Here is a 12,606-nt window from a genome sequence, read left to right as displayed (position 1 = left end):
AGTCAGCCCAGTCACCTGCCCAGACCATTTCCACCTGTTGTCACTAATTTGTTCCAACTCTGCTCACTTGTTCACCTGTCTTCATTTACCTGCCTCACTGACTTGCTTGCTGCCAGATCAGCATATCACAAATCATCTCTCATCATTTCTTTTCACAGCACTTCACATCTCCACAATCGCACCCTGATGCTGTGTTTTTTTTAAGACTGGTAACACCTGCATCTTCTGGTCTGTTTTTGCTTTTTTTTAATAAAACCTTTTTTTATATATAACTCTGTGTCCAGCTTAATTTCGGGTTAACTCCTATAATCGTTACAATATCTCTATATCTAGATATAGCTAGATACAGTGAAGAAAATAAGTATTTGGACACCCTACGACTTTGCAAGTTCTCCCACTTAGAAATCATGGAGAGGTCTGAAATTTTCATCTTGGGTGCATGTCCACTGTGAGAGACATAATCTAGAAACAAAAAAATCCAGAATCACAACATATGATTTTTTAATAATTTATTTGTGTGTTACTGCTGCAAAGAAGTATGTAAACACCTGCCAATCGGCAAAAATTCTAGCCCTCAAAGACCTGTTATTCGGCCTCAAAATTTTTTTCTAAATTAGAATCACCTGTTCTAGGTCGTTAGCTGCATAAAGACACCTGTCCACCCCACACAATCAGTAAGACTCTAACTATTAACATGGCTAGGACCAAAGAGCTGTCCAAAGACACCAGAAACAAAATTGTAGACCTCCACAAATCTGGAAAGGGCTACATAGCAATTGTCAAGCAGCTTGGTGAAAAAAGATCAACTGTTGGAGCAATTATTAGAAAATGGAAGAATTCAAACATGACTGTCAATCTCCCTTGGACTTGAACTCCATACAAGATCTCACCTTGTGGCATATCAATGATCCTAAGAAAGGTGAGGAATCAGCCCAGAACTACATGGGAGGAGCTGGTCAATGACCCAAAGAGAGCTGGCACCACTGTTTCCAAGGTTACTGTGGGTAATACACTAAGATGTCATAGTTTAAAGTCATGCATGGCACGGAAGGTTCCCCTGCTTAAATCAGCACACATTCAGGCCAGTCTTAAGTATGCCCATGACTAGGGATGTCCGATAATATCCGCCGGCCGATATTATCGGCCGATATTAGCATAATTGTATAATATCTGTCCATATCCTTATCGGGTTTCCCCCCGATAATTAAAAGCCGATAATATAATGCCTAGATTTTGCAAAATATGCTGAAGCGAGTCCTTTTGCCAACGCGCGATGCTCCCTGATGACGTCATCAAACCGCACCAGATAGCAAACTGTGGAGCAGCAGCGAAGCTAACGAATGTAAAATGTCTGCAGTGTGGAACTATTTTAAAGTTTCAAATGATGACTTCAAGTTTGCGATTTGCAATGAATGTGAGGTCCTTGTCATGCGTGGGGGAACCAAGACTTCGTCCTTCAACACTTCGAATTTAATCTCTCACTTAAGGAAACACCACCCGGAGAAACACACAGCATTTCTTCAGCAACGTAAACCCAAGCAACCTGGAAACGACTCGCGCCAAAAAACAACACAACTGTCTCTGAAAGACTCAATCGAGAAGAGACAGAAATACAACAAGGAACACCCGAGAGCGAAAATGATTTGTAGGAAAATAATTGAGTGCATTGCGTTAGACAATCAGCCGTTTTCCATGGTGCAGGATGCTGGATTCAAAAAACTTATGGAATTCCTCGAGCCACGTTTTGACATGCCAACTCGCAGGTATTTCTCAGAAGTTTGCCTCCCTGAGCTGTATGCCGATGTTCATAGACACGTCCAGAAGCTACTGTCTGATGCTGTTGCTATTAGTTTCACAACGGACATTTGGTCCTCAAGTGTTAACCAAGTTAGCATGCTGAGCTTGACAGCGCAATGGCTAGATCCTAATTTTGAGCTAAATAAGGCTGTGCTTTATTCCCAGGAGTGCCGTGGGTCTCATACAGCACAAGCTATTACATGCGCATTTGAAAAGATGTTTGAAAGCTGGAAAATCTCCAAGGAGAAGGTTCATGTTGTCGTTAGGGACAATGCACGTAACATGGCTAAAGCTACGTCGGAGTTTGGTGTCCCTAGTTTGCCTTGCATGGCACACACTTTGCAGTTGGTAGTGAATGGAGGTGCCTTGTCTCAACGCAACATAGCAGACGCACTTGCTGTGGGGAGGCGACTGGTTGGACACTTCAAACACTCACCACTTGCATGCAGTCGTTTTGAGAACATACAAAAAGAACTAAGCATGCCGGTGAAAAGGCTGCAACAGGACGTGGCTACCAGGTGGAATTCCACATTTACATGATGCAAAGCCTGATAGAGCAAAAAAGGGCCTTAAGTGCATATGCTGCTGATTATGAGCTCCCAGCAACATTGACTGCAACTCAGTGGGGAATTTTAGAAAAGATGACCTCTCTACTGGAACCCTTTGAACAGCTTACCAAAAACATCAGCTTTCCAAAGGCAACTGCTGCAGATGTCATTCCCGCTGTGATGTCCCTCAAACGGCTGCTTGCCAAGGTTGATGAAACAGACAAAGGAGTGCAAACAGCCAAGCGCACTCTACTAGAAGACGTTTGCAATCGCTTTAATGGTGTACAAGATGAACCACTGTATGTCATTGCAACAATGGTTGATGCGCGATACAAAGACCGTTATTTTGACTCTTGGAAGAAAGTGGATGCCCGGACTATGCTGCAGTGTGTTGTGGATGAAATGGCTGGTGGGGGAACTGATCAACAGGAAGAGGCTGCTGGTGCAGATGACCCAAGCCAGGAGGATGTGAACCCACCATCAAAGAAGGCCCGAAATGAGAGTCTGCAGGACATGTACCAAGAAATCCTCGCAGAGAATGATGTACAGCAAGCTGCAACAGGTGTAACTGCTTCACAGGTGAGTTAAAAATTTATAAATAATGAAGTAAAAAGGGAAAAAAATTATCATTTATTCACTTCTAATAAATGTAAAGTGAATATTTGGGTGTGCTTTGAAGGTTAACAGAATTCTGTTTTTTGCTTTTATTTTTTGTCAGGTGCAGACATATTTGGCAGAGATCACCATCCTCAAGACAGCATGCCCCTTGATGTACTGGAATTCCAACCGAACCCGCTTCCCTGCTCTGGCCCGTGTTGCACGCAAGTACCTAACTGCGCCCTGCACAAGTGTAGACAGCGAGCGGCTGTTTAGTGCTGTTTCTCATGTCATTGATGAGAAGAGGAATCGTATACATTGTGACAATGCTGAGATACTAATTTTCATCCAGAAAAATCTTCCTCTCCTACATTAGTACAACGGTATAATGTAAAGGCAAAGAGCCCAAGGAAGGACTGTCTCAATCCTCATTTGTTGCGCTTCACAGGAAGGACTGTTTGTTTACAAATGTTTTTTTCTAGAAAAAAGAACGTTTCAAATTAAGCTGTTTTTTATTTTTGGTGCCTTTTAATGTGCCTGTTCTTTTCTCTTTTTTTTTTTCTTTTTTTTTTATACAAGGCAGAATGAGCCCAAGTTACATTTTAGTACAATAGCCCAAGTAATGGGCTAAGGACTCTGACATTGCACTTTTGTTCTATTTGCTTTTTACCTCTTTTTCAAAAAGTGCTTATTACCTTTATGTAGAGGTTTTGATATAGTCAGCGATCCTACACTGCACTTCATTTTTGTTTACATTTAATTCTGTGCAATACAGCTGTACTGGAGAGGTACAATGTTTTCCTATTTGTGAAGAAAGGAAATGTATCTGTTGTTTGAATATTCATTGTCAGGTTAAGCTTAGGAACAGAATATTCCAAAATGTTTGACACAGTGTTTAAAATAAATGTCAAATTTTGCATTTTCCTAAAGTTGAAATGCTGTTCTTAACCTCTACAATGACAAATATTTGTCTTTCATAGGAAGGACTGTTTACATAAGTTTTTTTCAACAAAAAAGAACATTTCAAATTAAGCTGTTTTTATTTTTGGTGCCTTTTTAATATGCATGTTCTTTTTTTCATACAAGGCAGAATGAGCCCAAGTTACACTTTAAAATAGCCCAAGTAATGGGCTAAGGACTCTGACTTTGCACTTTTATGTTCCATTTGCTTTTTACTTCTTTTTTTGAAGTGTTTTGTACCTTTATGTAGAGGTTTTGATACAGTCAGCGATCCTACAGTGCATTTCATTTGTGTTTTACATTCAATTCTGTGCAATACAGCTGTACTGGAGAGGTACTTTTTTCCCTATTTGTGAAGAGATTTATCTCTTGTTTGAATATTCATTGTCAGGTTAAGCTCAGAAAGAGCATATTCCAAAATGTTGTTTGAGACAGATTGTTGAAAATAAATGAAAAATTTCGCATTTTCCTGAAGTTGAAATGCTGTTATTATCCTCTACAATGGTAATTATTTGTGGAATATACAGTGTGTAGTAGGGCATCACAGTAAATGTGGGTTATGCTTAAATTTTGTGACTGGCATGATGTGAAATTAGTTTATATCGGTATCGGCTTATATCGGAATCGAAAATTCAGTGATTGGAATATCGGCATATCGAATATCGGCAAAAAAGGCAATATCGAGCATCTCTACCCATGACCATTTGGATGATCCAGAAGAGTCATGGGAGAGTGTTCTGTGGTCAGATGAGACCAAAATACAACTTCCTGGTCTTAATTCCACTCACCTTGTTTGAAGGATAGATAATTTGTATTTATGTGCCTTGTGGTTTTGTTTGCTTTGTGTCAAGGCTGAGAACATAAGGTCATGGAGGATGTTCCGGATGACAGTTCATTCATGCTGTGTGTGGCTGGTGCTGGATTTTCTTCATAATCAGATACTTACTGTATTTACAAGTGCCAATGTTTTTTAAATTTTTTTTATTTGTTGGATGTGTCTCCCCTTGTTTTGACCATTACCCATTGCTGTTAAGCCGGACTCCTAATCCCTTACCTGCATAGTTGAACTTCTCAATTTAAAAAAACTTTTCTTAGGCTTTAATAATGAATCGAAAAATCTGAAACTTCTGAATTGTGGAACCATGTCTCTTCCTTTGTCTTAGAGGTAGACCAAGCCTGTGCACTCAATTGGTGCGGTTATTTATTCCCCTGGGGGACATTTCTAAGGTGGCATTGTTGACTACTTTTGGCTGCCCTAACAATAATAGGAATGTGTATTAAAGGGAAGAGGTACACAATAATCTCTTTCATATCCTTGTGTTGCCACAATACATTATACAATGAACAATTTTCAATCTATAACACAGCAAGAGCAATGTATTTCAAAACTCCATCAGTAACTGTGTTGAATAATTGTGATTTTCATGCTAATAAACACATTCAGGAAAATTAATCATATGACTGAGCATACATTGCATTCGTTGCTACATTACACATGTAATTTTAATAACAGAGCAACGAAATATACGTAATCTCTATTTTTTCATAATATAATACAGAATTCATTAGTGTTCACTTAGTTAGAACACATGTGGGCGTATGGTTGGCAACTGCAGACATCTATAAAAAGATTTGTTTCATTTGTCATGGATGCATATAGCTGAAAGGGTTCATTAGTGTTCTGCACGTACAGTAAATCTCCTGTGATGTTTGCTTGAAGAAGTTGTGTTAGAAGGACATTTGTTTTTACAAGCACATTTGTCACAGGATGTTCCCATGAGATAACTCATCATTTCTGGCTATGATCTTGGTTTAAGGTTATGGGAAGGTTGTGGGAAATGTCCAGGTAATGAAAAGTTTTAGTGTTGACCTCTGAAGCTGTGAAAACACCAACATGTTTGCGGCAGGAGTAAGAATAAAGGTATTTGCAAGCATGTTTTAGGGTGTGGCCTTTGTGTTTTTTCTGTGTCTGGAAACCATGTGCTTTCTGTGTGTAAAAAATAAAATATCTTATTTTCTCCTTGTCCCTCAATGTTAGTCAGCTAACCAGCACCTAATGCCAATGTGTATCCTTAGAAAATACACAGCCCATAGTAAATACAACTTTAATCAACATTTCTGAGAAGTTTCCCAGGCACAAGCAGAAGGTATTTTTACAAACCTCTTGGCAGATGAAAGATAAGCAAACTTTTATTGTCAAACCAAAAAAGAATCTCCTTTTAAGACAACTTCAAGACACCCCACTGTGTGGTTAGTTAGTCAGGAGAACGTGTCTGCTTGAGTTCAGTTTATTAGGGATGCTTATGATTTGCTAATAACAATCCAAATTTCTTAACTCTTTAAAAAAAATTGTCAGATAAAATTGCTAATGAAATGAAACACAGATTGCCATGACAGAATGTCACCATGGCAGACTGTGTGCAAAATTGACATTGTGGCCTGAGGGGGAAGCTTGAATGAAGCTCATGTTTTTAATGACTTCCTCATAGTCAGTACATGATGAGAAGAAACTAGCTGCTAATGAGCAGATGTTGAGATGTTTTCATCTCCATTCTTTGCATTGCAACACAAATATGCAGGCTGGCTGTCTGTGTCTGTCTGTGGTTTTACAGAGAAGGAAGCATTTGAGAAGTTGGAGACAATACAGTGGATACACTCTTCCAACTGCTCAGTTAATAACAAACCAGTTTTCGGCTCAAAATTAAATTTTTATCTAGCCATGTTTTACACCTACTTACAGGGTCACTGGGGGCTATCTCTGGCTTTCAATGAATGGTTGCCAGGCTATCACAGGACATTACTGAACCCTCCTTTGTGCATATCATATAAACCACAGGCTAAGATCATGGGCTGTTTACTTTCAGAGAATCCAGCAGTGATTACAGAGCCAAAGAGGCATAACATACAACTTAAAGCATTTACATCAGCTCTACTTGAAATGTGTCTGGGAAATCCCCTAGTGCTGAGATCCGTGATAATTATGCAGTTATGTTTCAGATTCTGCTGATCAACAAGTTGATTAGATCAGAGATCATGTGTTGTGTCTATCTCCACACCAACAGAATCATGCAGTTACTCTCCTCGATTTGTTTCATATCCCTGTATCACTGCTTACAGTGGTTGTGGGTGTGTGAAGAACTTCTGAATTTCATCATGGGTATAAAATTGGTGGGTCGAGTTCAACCCCAATCAAGTTTTGATAGAACACATAGGTAGACAATAGAAGAAGATGAGGTAAGGATAGTATACAAGTGTACACATACACACTCACACCTGGGGAGAGAACATGTAAATTTCATTTTCATAATCTCAAAGAAGATTGATCGAATAATTAAATACTCAAAAATAAAACAAAATTGAATGTATATTGACTTTCAAAAGTGAAGTTACCCCTTGTGGAATACTAGGTATGTTAAATTAAACCACGATAAACCATTTCAAAACAATTATCCTCAACAATTAAATAGGAGAAACATGTTTAATAAGTGTAAACATTATTTTAATACTTTGTAAAAGCAACTATGGATTGGTTTGGTTTCAGCATTTAGTCTTATTGAGTCACAGCTTCAATTAATGACCTGATCTATAACCTAGAAATATAGTTCAGCCAAAAGGACATTCTTGATACTTTATCATTTGCCAATGGCATTCTTTAAGATGTTACAAAGTATCTCATGAACAAAGCAGAACCTGAATCAGTATCGGTTTGTTCTGCTGCTGCTAGAGAGGACAGAATGCAGACTGAAAGAAAGAGGAGTACATTCTATCATAAAGAGAGTACTCAGAGTCAAGGGCAGTGAACCAAAGACGTTAACATACTTGTTGGCTGCAACAGCTTCTTTAATTTAAATAGGAAAGGATAAATACACAAACAGAAAAATCTTCTATATTTGATGTTGGAACTAGAGGGTACCCATGCATATTGTGTCATTCGGCACCATATTGTAAATAGTCAACCACCTCAATCTGAATGGCAGGTGCTGTTGCCATGGGGTTTCATAATACTTGCTGAGCAATAACAAACACTCTCAATGTAGTCTGTTTTTATCTCTGGTGCCCACTGTAGACAATTGTGTGGCTCCTTGTAACAAAGATTGTTTGTACGAATGCCAGATTACTTTTAAAGTTAGTCTGCGATTTTTCCAGGGGGTTTCCCCAAGTCCTTTTTTGAATAACTGCGTATGTGCAAGACTGTCTTACCTGCTCTTCCACTCTTAAGGGGGACAGAACGAAAAGAATCCATCAAATCCACTCGTCTTATTTCTTTCTACTGAAGCCTTCCTCTTCTTCTCAAAAACTTGTATGCGGTTTGTGTCTTGCAACTCTCAGCCATGTTCAATGTATACAGTGAGAGCATGGAGCTTCACTGGATGGTTGACACTGAAACTAACAGCTAACTTAACCGGATACATAAACACTATTATGTAAGAAGTGTGAAGCCAGAAAGCAGAAACCAACAAGGAACGAACACTCACACTGGCGTTAAGTGAGTGCGTCAAAATTATTTGCATGTGGGACAACCAATAGATAAGGTCAAACCCCTGGAACTTGAGGGACAGAGGGGGTGGGAGCAGGGATTGGTTTGAGTGTGTACAGGCCTGCAGCTCCCACAGAGATAATTTTTTTAACCTCCTTTTTCTGAATACGTAATGTATTGGCTACTTTCAGGATGGAAGAACTGTTTTTATCCAGTATAACAAAAAGTGTTTCTGAACAGGATTACCAACTATAGATTTAAAGGAACTGTTCCTTTTTGGTGCTAAGGTTGGGGAAAGTATTTTGATGCTGTGCACAAGAGATATTTTTTTTATCTGAGAATACCCATTATTTGTTTTTTATTTTTTTATTTTGAGGCTTTTCTAATGTTGTTGAAGGTGAAAATTAAAATTAGCAAGGAACATGTGTAGGATAGAGTAATATGTTTAGGGAGCTGAAGCCAACCGATGGATTTCTGTTTTCAGTGGATAAGCAGTGAATTTGTCTGAGGGCCTATTCTGTACAGTAATCCAGCAGCACTGATTTTGTATGCATTTTTCGCTGTGCCTTGTATAAGTAAAACAGGGGCAGTGGCTCTGGGAATATATCTCTTGGGCTTTCCAAATAATTACACATAAGTTCAATGAATAATTACACATAAGTTCAATGAACAATTGGGAATTTTTTAACTTTTGTTACATCACATTTCTAAAAGCCTCCCTGACTTGTTTCTGCAACAGTTAGTTTTACCATACCATTGGGATTATTATGAAGTAGTAAGTACTATTACATATTATTCAACCCAAACAATAGATTTAAATCCATCTCGATCCTTCCAATTTTTTCTCTTTTGGCAATTTAGCACAAAACTCAAATAGCGAAGTGTTTTCTCTCAAATTTTGCTCCAGGCATCCTGACCTGGAACATTTTCCAATCACAGCCACTTTGGTGCCTCAACAAATTGGGCAACAGGATGCATCATCACAAAGTTTTGCATCTGTCCATGCTAAATTAGGTGACCTACAATAGCTTTGAAAGCCGATAGAGGCCAGGGCCATAGAAATATAAAGGCATGTAATATAAAGGCAAATCTGTAATCTGTAAATCTAAAAAAAAAAAGCACACAGGAGCTATAATTAGAGATTGAGGGCATGATGAGAACAACTGGGCTTAAAAAATGGAGCTGTGTTTCTAATGAGAAATGGAGTGTCATCCTTAAATATATCTACAGATGGGATATTTGTGTACACAACTTACAATGAATCACCTTTATTTAGCCTTTAACAGCCTTCACATATGGTAAATGTTCCAAAACTGCCTATTTTTAACATTAGGACCACTGAAGCATTTTTAGCCCCTTATGAATTTTAATTTCTCTTTGATGAAAGCCAGTATATCTAAAGGTTTATGCTTGACACACGTATGTTCCATGTGGAAATGAGATGTGCGGACACAACGTCTGCAGCATTTATGCTTCATGTGGCTTTTACTCTGAAGTAGCACTATTCTCCTAGTCTCTAGAGGGCAACATTGTGCTCCTATGCCAAGCGTACTACACCTCACATGTAGAAATATAAAGCACACTTCTTCCCAACATTTTAAATCCTCTTCTTTTCTTCCAAGAGTCACAGCGATTTCTCGTTAGGAATTGCTAACAATTTTTTGGTCCTGGTGATCTTTAGGGGCCGAATCATAAACATGTTTATATTTACGAACCTCTGCCAGAAGGAGCTCTTTTCTGCACAGGACTGTCCGTATAGTTAGAAATTTTCCTAGGTGCATGGAACAGAATGTTTTGGATGTGCAGAGGGACGCGGTAGCCTAAATGACATAAAATGGCTACGCTGACCTCGCAGGTACATCAAGCATAAACCAAGCTTAGCAGTTCAGGGCCTTTACTAAAGTGACTCTTTCAATCAATTTGTCCCTTATGGAATATCCATGACACAAAGCAATTGCGATCATTTTTCTTGCAAATTTTTTTTTATTTTTTACCCAAGATAGAAAGTAATGTAAAATGTTGCTAAGTGGTCATGTGACAGCCACTGCTGAATCTGAAAAGTGGAGTGCAGAAGTGCCAAGGAGGCTTAGTGGTGTATTTGTTTAGTTTCACAATTCTGGAAGTTAAATTCATTGATAGTTGGACAGTTGTTATTTCTGTCCGTTTTACAAAGTGTAGCATGAAAAAAACACACAAAGGATGACATAGAACAATTATTTATAGTCATGTTCAATAAATTATAATATTCAATCTGATGAGGCAAATTTTTCAGACTTAGGGTGTTGTTCTATGGAGGACCAAGTCTTCCATAATTAAAAATAAATACAGAAATAAATAAATGCTCAATAAATAAATATGCATACAATTATGTGCCACCAAAAATATAATAAACAAATAAATGTAGGTAGAAAATAAATTATACAGTGAGACAAAATGTATATATCTCCTTTAATTAGCCACTTTATTTATTAATTACTTATTTTTTTAAAGTATTTATTTATGTGCATGTTATAATATTTTTGTCTGTTATATTCTTTCTTTGTATTTTTTTGCCTTATTTATTTCTCCGATGCTATTTATTTCTGTCTGTCCTTTTTACATTTCTGTTTGTTATTTTTACATTTCTGTCTGTCCTTTTTACATTTCTGTTTCTCGTTTTTACATTTCTGTTTGTCATTTTTACATTTCTATTTGTCCTTTTTACATTTCTGTTTCTCGTTTTTACATTTCTGTCTGTCCTTTTTACATTTCTGTTTGTCCTTTTTACATTTCTGTCTGTCCTTTTTACATTTCTGTTTGTCCTTTTCACATTTCTGTATGCATTTCTGCCTCATTATGCAAATGAGGAGGGGCTGTGTCTTAAGGGCTCAACTTCTTCCCATTGGTTGGTTAGCATTTTTACTGCATCGGTCAATCTACATGGCTTTTCCCCGCACTAAAGCATTGTTTAGTAATGTCAAACTCAGCAGGCAGACGTTCAGTGTCCGACCTCTTACGGGAAGCTGCTAAAAGACTGGAAGAATTAGAACGCTGTACATTTGGGATCTGAAATGTTTTTCGGTGGTTTCAGATTCGGCTTTCCAGATCAATAACTCATCGGCGGATGATTTATTCTACAAAACAGACACCTCGCGCGATTTCCATCTTTCAAGGTCCTCTTCTATCCTGTTTAAAAGTGGGGCATGGTTAAGTTTAAGTAAATTTGTTAATTTATTCGACACAGTAATACCTAAATATTTAATATTTGCTGATTGCATTTGTAAATCTAGGGAGTTTTCGAGAGAGCAATTAATTGACAGTACCGTAGATTTAGACCAGTTTAACGAGTAATCTGATACTTTAGAGAAAGATTCTATTATTCTAATTACTTGTAAAAGAGAATTATTTGAATGCCAGAGATAAAGTAATACATCATCCGCGTACAGACTAATCTTGTGCTCTATTTTCATGCATTTTATACCTTTTACAGCTTTTGTTTGTCTGATTGTTGCTGCTAGAGGTTCTATAAAGATGGCAAAAAGTGATGGAGAAAGAGGGCATCCTTGCCTGGTGCCCCTCTGTAGACAAAAACTGGAAGATATTTGATTATTTGTCCTGACACAGGCTGTTGGAGAATTGTATAGAATTTTTAACCAGTTTATGAATAAATCGCCAAAACCGAATTTATGAAGAGTAGCGAATAAAAATTTCCAATTTACTCTATCAAATGCTTTTCCTGCATCTAAAGACAATATATTGGTTTTAATGTTTTTACTGTAGGAATAATCAATTAAATTAAGTAATCGGCGTGTATTTGTGGATGACTGCCTTCCTCTGATGAAACCAGTTTGATCTGGATGTATTATGAGAGGAGTTACTTTGTCTAATCTTTTTGCAAAAGCTTTACAGATTATCTTAATATCCACATTAATTAAGGATATGGGACGATAACTAGTGGGCAACACAGGATCTTTGTCTGGCTTGAGCAGAAGGCTGATGGTGGCAGAGTTCATATTAGCTGGAAATCTACCTTTTTCCTGTATTTCCTGCAACATTCTGTGGAACGTTGGGGCTAGAATATTCCAGAACTCTTTATAAAACTCAGTGGGGAATCCATCTGGACCTGGAGCCTTTTTATTAGGCATGCTTTTAAGAGCTTCCTGGGTTTCAGCTGTTGTCAGCGGGGAATCCAGTGTCATTCTTTGGTTATCTGATAATTTAGGAAGTGTAATTTTATCCAGAAATTGC

At 37.9% G+C, this 12,606-nt stretch overlaps 1 protein-coding gene across 1 annotated transcript; it reads left to right on the top strand.

Moving 5' to 3' along the window:
- Positions 1-2,722: 2,722 nt before the first annotated feature.
- LOC118561242 (zinc finger BED domain-containing protein 4-like) lies at positions 2,723-3,326 on the top strand. Its single transcript, XM_036133150.1, has 2 exons — positions 2,723-2,924; positions 3,064-3,326. Exons 1-2 carry the CDS (start codon positions 2,724-2,726, stop codon positions 3,316-3,318), a joined length of 456 nt encoding a protein of 151 aa, XP_035989043.1. The 5' UTR covers position 2,723; the 3' UTR covers positions 3,319-3,326.
- The last annotated feature ends 9,280 nt before the right edge of the window (positions 3,327-12,606 follow it).

Source organism: Fundulus heteroclitus, unplaced genomic scaffold (genome assembly GCF_011125445.2).
Source record: "Fundulus heteroclitus isolate FHET01 unplaced genomic scaffold, MU-UCD_Fhet_4.1 scaffold_585, whole genome shotgun sequence".
Lineage (NCBI taxonomy): Eukaryota > Metazoa > Chordata > Actinopteri > Cyprinodontiformes > Fundulidae > Fundulus > Fundulus heteroclitus.
The sequence above is the reverse complement of the archived record's forward strand: the minus strand, read 5'-3'. Positions and strand labels throughout refer to the sequence as shown.